Here is a 6,101-nt window from a genome sequence, read left to right on the forward strand (position 1 = left end):
TCCGATGCCGACGCCGTCTTCTTGTTGGTGGAGAAGTCGTCGCCGTCGACCTCCCTGGACCACGAGAAGCGGCCCCGACCGCCTCGGTCAAATCGACCAGCTCCACGCCCCATCCGCCCAGATCCAAAGCCCTCCCGACGATTTCCGAGGAAGGCATGGTCGCCGCGGTTCTCCATCTCGCTCGGCTTGCTTGGCTTGGAAGAAACCACCGCTGCGTAGGATCTGTGGTCGCCTCCAATCTTCCCCTCCCACCAGAGGAAGGAGGAGGGGAATCTCGATCTAGGGTTTCTCGGAGTCTCCCAGAAGTGAGATAGAGCGGCGTCTAGGTCACGGATCGGAGTGGGAGCGGCTTTTGTACCCACGGCATCCTGAAGCATCCCATGGCCGCGCGGATCTCCGTCCACGTGTCGAGCATCAATGGCGGCCGCCCCACTCGCGCCTGGATGTGGCCCTAGAATCCCAGGGCCCCGTCACCGCCCGTCCAGGACGCGGCTCGGTGCACCGCGCACGCCACCACGCGCCGCATGTTCCCGTGTACCCGCACCCGTGTCGCTCGTCGGAATACGGTCTCGGACCCTAGCAAAGTGGCAGGGGAAGGAGATGACCTGGCCAATGTCGATGGATTCCCCCTCGCGCAAGTAACGTGCGTCCACCGTCACCCCCTTGTCGTCGATCAGCACGATCCGGAGCGCTCCCCGGCGGAGGAGGATGGTGAAGTGGACGGTGCGTGCGGACGCAAGGTCCGCCGCGAAGGAGACGTGCCAGCGGACGTCAAACTCCATCCTCAAACAGAGCTTCTGATATCGCAGTTGGTACATAGTACTATAGTACTATTTAGGAAGAGAGAATCCAATTTTTAGTAGTGGTCAACACTCTAGCCAAATTGATTTTGTCCTCTTGAGAAGTGAAGACAAGCTTGCTTGCCTTGATTGTAAGGTGATACCTGGAGAGAGTGTTGTCCCACAACACAAACTTGTGGTGGCTGACTTCCGTTTTCAGATTCGTGTCCAATGGGATCAACGCGTGAAAGTCGCTAGAACGAAGTGGTGGTAGCTTAAGGGGGGAGGCAACTCAGGCTTTCAACAAGAGGGTTATTAAGGAGGGCTCTTGGGAGGAAGGAGGTGATGCAAACAATGTGGATGAAGATGGCGACTTGCGTTCGGGATGTGTCTGCAGAGGAGTATGGGGTGACCAGGGGAAGTAGAAGCAAAGCTAAAGATATCTGGTGGTGACACGATGATGTTGACAAGGCTATTGAGGAGAAGAAAGGCTGTTTCATATGCCTACACCTGGATAGGAGTACTAGACAAAATAGAGAGTAGAAGGTGGCAGAGAAGACTGCAAAGCGAGCTGTGAGTGAAACGAGGGTAAGGCGTATGAGGACCTCTACCAGCGTTTAAACACGAAAGAAGGCGAAAGGGACATCTGTAAGATGGCCAAGATCCGAGAGAGGAAGATGAAGGATGTCAACCAAGTCAAATGCATCAAGGATGGAGCATATCGATTTGTGGTGAAGGAGGAGGAGATTAAGTATAGATGGCGAGAATACTTCGGCAAGTTGTTCGGTGGAGGGAATGAGAGCTCTACCATTGAGCTGGACAACTCCATTGATGATACCAAGAGAAGTTTTGTTCGACAGATCCAAGAGTATGAGGTCAGGGAGGCTTTAAAAAGAATGAAGGGAGGCAAGGCGATGTGCCCTGATTGTATCCCCATTGAGGTGTGGAGAGGATTTGGAGACATTGCGATAGTATGGCTAACTAAGCTTTTCAACCTCAATTTTTGGTCAAACAAGATGCCTGAAGAATGGAGGTGGAGAATATTAGTACCAATCTTCAAGAACGAGGGGATGTTCACAGTTGTGCTAATTACCATGGAATTAAGCTAATGAAGCTATGGGTGAGTCATTGAGCACCACTTAAGAAGATTGACAAGCTTGACCTAAAACCAGTTCGGGTTCATGCCTAAGAGGTTGACTATGTAAGCCATTTTCTTGGTACACAACTTACGGAGAGATACAGGGAGCAAAATGTGGACCTGCATATGGTGTTCATTGACTTGGAGAAGACCTGCGATAAGATACCGCAAAATGTCAAAGTATATTACTGAAGCAAGCCGGCTCGAATAGATGTGAATCACATAGGAGGGCGCCGGCTAGATGTAATCCCAATGGAATGATGCAGCGGCAGGACGCCGACGGAACACGAGGTCGACCTGTACGGGAGGTCGACGCTCGGAGATCGGCGACCGTCGCGGATCGCGAATGCGGGCATGCGTAGTCACGGGAGGCAGCGCAGCATGGACATGTAGCGGCTGTCTGGGAGAACATGTGACCTCCTGTAAATAGTAGGGCTGGATCGACGGGGCGAGGCAGGATGGAAGCCAAAGCTGCTGGGGCGTTGACCTGTAGGGCTGGATCCAAAGGGGCAAAGGTGTGAATCCCACTAGCAGATGCAGCTAGCTTGTACGGGCGGCGGCTGATCCCATGAGCAACGTAGCTAGCTTGCACAACAAGCGGCAGCTGTGGCTGGCTTCTCTAACTCAGCCGGCGGCCTGGAGGTGGGCTTCGCGTAAGTCGATCTGAGAGGCGGCTGCTGGACAGGCTGTCGTTTGCAATGGAGCGGCGTCAGCAGGGGTTGATAAGGACAGGGAGCAGTAGCACGGTGGCGCAATTGGGGAAGAGGAGCAGTAACGCGGTGGTGCGAAGAAGAGGAGCAGCGATGGACGGCGCAAAATTGAATCTCAGCACGAGTTGTGCTTGAAAAAAAAAACACTAGGGCTTTAATACCATGTTAGGATATACGCAACTTGTATTTCCCGAGGGCCAACGGTCAATATGTATATATACATGTAGAGGTGGTAAATATGCAGGAAACCCCTATACAAGGAAACCCCTATACAACGGGGAAAATACACTATGGGTGGACAAAATATAACTCTTAACATACAAGACGGCGATTCGACCTGCAATGTTGTATGGTGCTGCTAATTAAAAGGCGGCATGTCCAACAGTTAGTGTAGCAGAGATGCGCATGTGGCCACACAAGGATCGGTTCGGATAGATGATATACGCGATAGAGTTGAGGTAGCACCAATTGAAGAGAAGCTTGTCCAACATCAACTGAGATGGTTTGGGCATATACAATAGGCCTCCCGAAGTGTCAGTGCATAGTGGATGGTTACACGTGCTGATAATGTCAGGAGAGGTCGGGGTAGATCAAACTTGACATGGGAGAAGTTTTGCTAGGAAAGGGTCTGATCCAACTTGGGAATCAAGTACCTGTTGTCCATATACTGGACAGCCGTGTACACCTTAAGTGCTGAGGAAAACCAGAAAACAGAGGTTCACCTCCACCAACCCTCTTGCCCACCTCTCCACGCTACGGCACAACAGCCTCCTCACGACTACGCTCTCTGGAGCTTGGGTCGTGACACTAGGGGTCTGTTTGGATCGCTACCCTGAGCTGCCCAGCCAATTTTTTGGCGTTGACCGCTGTATTGGTATCCGTTTGGCTGGGCTCCAAAATTTTGGCTTGCCAAGGCCCATTGTCTCTTTCCAGTTCATTTGATAGCCGATTCCTGGACGAGATGCTGGTGGTCGAATCGGTCGCCAATATTTTGGCGTGCCGATGGGTTGGCAGGGCTGCTGTGGGCAGCAACCACTAGATGCCATCTGAGAAGTAGATTATTTTCAGTTGTATTTCTCTCTGGTAACGTGAGCATCTGTACTGAATATTTTGTACTCAGCACTTACGTCATATTCTTAGGGACTTTTCTTCAATATCTTCAACATCATTACTGAGCTGTGTTATACTTGCAGGAACTACTCATGGGGATTGATCTTAGTTCCTCTACTTTTACAGGCAATTGGTCTCAGCTATGCCCTACTTGCAAGGTATTATAATGTTGTAGTTTACTTCCATTTTCACTTTACTTTTCATTTTTACTATTTTCTCTTGGATATTCATATTGACACGACATTTTATTTTTAAAATATATCATGTGAACGTAGCTACATAAGGTTCTCCATTGTTTTTCTTATGTCATTGATGCTACTACATCTTATTGTTACCAGACTAATTTTTTAGTAATTGTACTTACCAGATAGTTCGCCCTGTGCGCTCCAAACATTGTCCAATTTGTAAGCAGTGTGTTGAACAGTTTGACCATCACTGCCCCTGGATATCAAATTGTGTTGGGAAGGTATAAGATGTGGATATGTCGAGTTTGAATCTAGTTAAAGTTTTCAACTTTACTCTTATCTTCTATTAGAATAGAAAACTTCACATCGGGCTGTACCAGTGGTAGTTGCAAATTATTCAAGTTAACCATAATGTACTTTACTCTTAGCTAGCGCTTTTCCATTATCCAATTGTTTCATGAAATGCTTCATTTTAAGTTATGGAGCCAAATGTACCGTACTCTTTAGCAAAAGGGGCATTAATCCCTGACGTGCTGTTCCAGCTGTAGCAGGAAATATTCTTGGAATGTCCCATTGACTAAATAGGGGGCACTAATTTTGTGCATTGGTGCATCGTGCTGCTTGTTCTTATTCGTAGACTCTGGAAATTATTGAGAGAACACTTTATTATGTTATATATACTTTGCTATAGCTGGGGACTATGGAATTCATTTTCAAATCTGACTGCAGTTGATATTTAAAGTGCTTCCTTTTGAACTTAAAAATAAAGAATACGCATGCCTTATGTTCAACTGTATTTTGCATCAGATCTTATGGATCTCCGTATAACTAACATATGTTTTGTTTATAGAGAAATAAGTGGGACTTTTTGGTGTTTCTTTGTATGGGGATAGCTACAACCCTTCTCGGTGCTGCCGTTGGATTCCACAGTAAGGAGACATAGTGAATATACGTTCATTTCTTTTAATAGTGTAGTAACAGTTCATGGACATCTGACGACAGGACTTTGGACGGAGCCCATTATACTCTCATCTTCTGAGTCGTGGACTCACTTCATGGTGACAAAACATCCTGGTGCTGTATTGTTCATGTTCATGGATATTTTCTTATTAACTGGAGCTCTTATTTTGATGGTGGCACAAGCAGTAATGGTAAGCTGCCTTGTTGACTAATTGCTTAGGACTTTGCTGCAATATTGGTTTATCACGCCGACTTGTTCCACACATTAGGTTTGCATGCATTGTTCTATTACTATGGCCTGACATTTTCTACAACGGGAATAGCAAAGAAGCACAAGTGCATAGACTTGTATTTTATGCCTGCAACACTTCCAACCTTGTTATATAGTTCATGACACAAGAGAATCTCTGCTTATCACTCAGCAGTCCCATATTGATTCTCCCATTTGTCCCCAATATGCTAGAAAGACCCAAGACGGAACACCGTCAGGCTTTACATAACATGTGCTTACCCATTACATGCCATGTTTGATGCAGATAGCGAGGAATCTCACAACTAATGAGGCCGCAAACCAGTCGCGCTACACTTATCTTCGTGGGCCTGATGGACGCTTCAGGAATCCTTATAACCAAGGCTGGCAGAAGAACTGCGTTTATTTTCTTGTTAATGGCTACAACAACGACGAGGAGGCTGCATGGCCAACCCTTCAACAGACAGTATAGTGAAGCTATGGTTTCTTGCTAGACCAGGCTGGATGTGCTGTGGTGGTGCAAGTGTAGAAATGGGATGATTTTTGTGCATAGAGTTGATGACGATGGTTGTGTCAGTTGTAAAATTTGACGGTCTGGAATTTGAGTATCGTTTACAGCAGAAGGAAGTACCAACATACATATTTTCCTGACACAGCTCCAAGCTAGACTATCCATCCTTATTTAGATCTTGAGAATATTCTCATCTTCATCACGTGTGGAAATTGTGATCATAAATGGCTTGAGAATGCCCTTTCTGATCGCTTGCAGACTGTTACTGCGTGTGGGCAAATTGTTCGGCGATTCCCCACAAATCCGGGTCGATGAAATGGGAAGGCCTGTTATCTCCTGCACCACATCTCAACGAGGTGACCTTGGTGCATGATCATGTTGAGTTGTAACGTGACTTGTTATGTACATGGTACATGTGCAGTGGCGGAGCTAGGTAGAAAGTGCTTTTTTTGGGGGGT

At 47.3% G+C, this 6,101-nt stretch overlaps 1 protein-coding gene across 4 annotated transcripts in view; it reads left to right on the top strand.

The window, feature by feature from the left end:
* Positions 1-5,842, top strand: part of LOC123086018 (probable protein S-acyltransferase 23) — a 17,186-nt gene extending 11,344 nt beyond the window's left edge. For 2 of the 4 annotated variants that reach the window (XM_044507721.1, XM_044507719.1), the window contains 5 exons: positions 3,821-3,895; positions 4,105-4,203; positions 4,773-4,851; positions 4,925-5,073; positions 5,419-5,842. In XM_044507721.1, coding sequence (XP_044363656.1) covers positions 3,821-3,895; positions 4,105-4,203; positions 4,773-4,851; positions 4,925-5,073; positions 5,419-5,604 — 588 coding nt within the window. In that variant the 3' untranslated portion in view covers positions 5,605-5,842. The remainder of the gene's footprint in view (positions 1-3,820; positions 3,896-4,104; positions 4,204-4,772; positions 4,852-4,924; positions 5,074-5,418) is intronic. The other 2 variants (XM_044507723.1, XM_044507722.1) reach the window with 1 other exon arrangement.
* Positions 5,843-6,101: the final 259 nt, after the last annotated feature.

Source organism: Triticum aestivum, chromosome 4A (genome assembly GCF_018294505.1).
Source record: "Triticum aestivum cultivar Chinese Spring chromosome 4A, IWGSC CS RefSeq v2.1, whole genome shotgun sequence".
Taxonomy (NCBI): Eukaryota; Viridiplantae; Streptophyta; class Magnoliopsida; order Poales; family Poaceae; genus Triticum; species Triticum aestivum.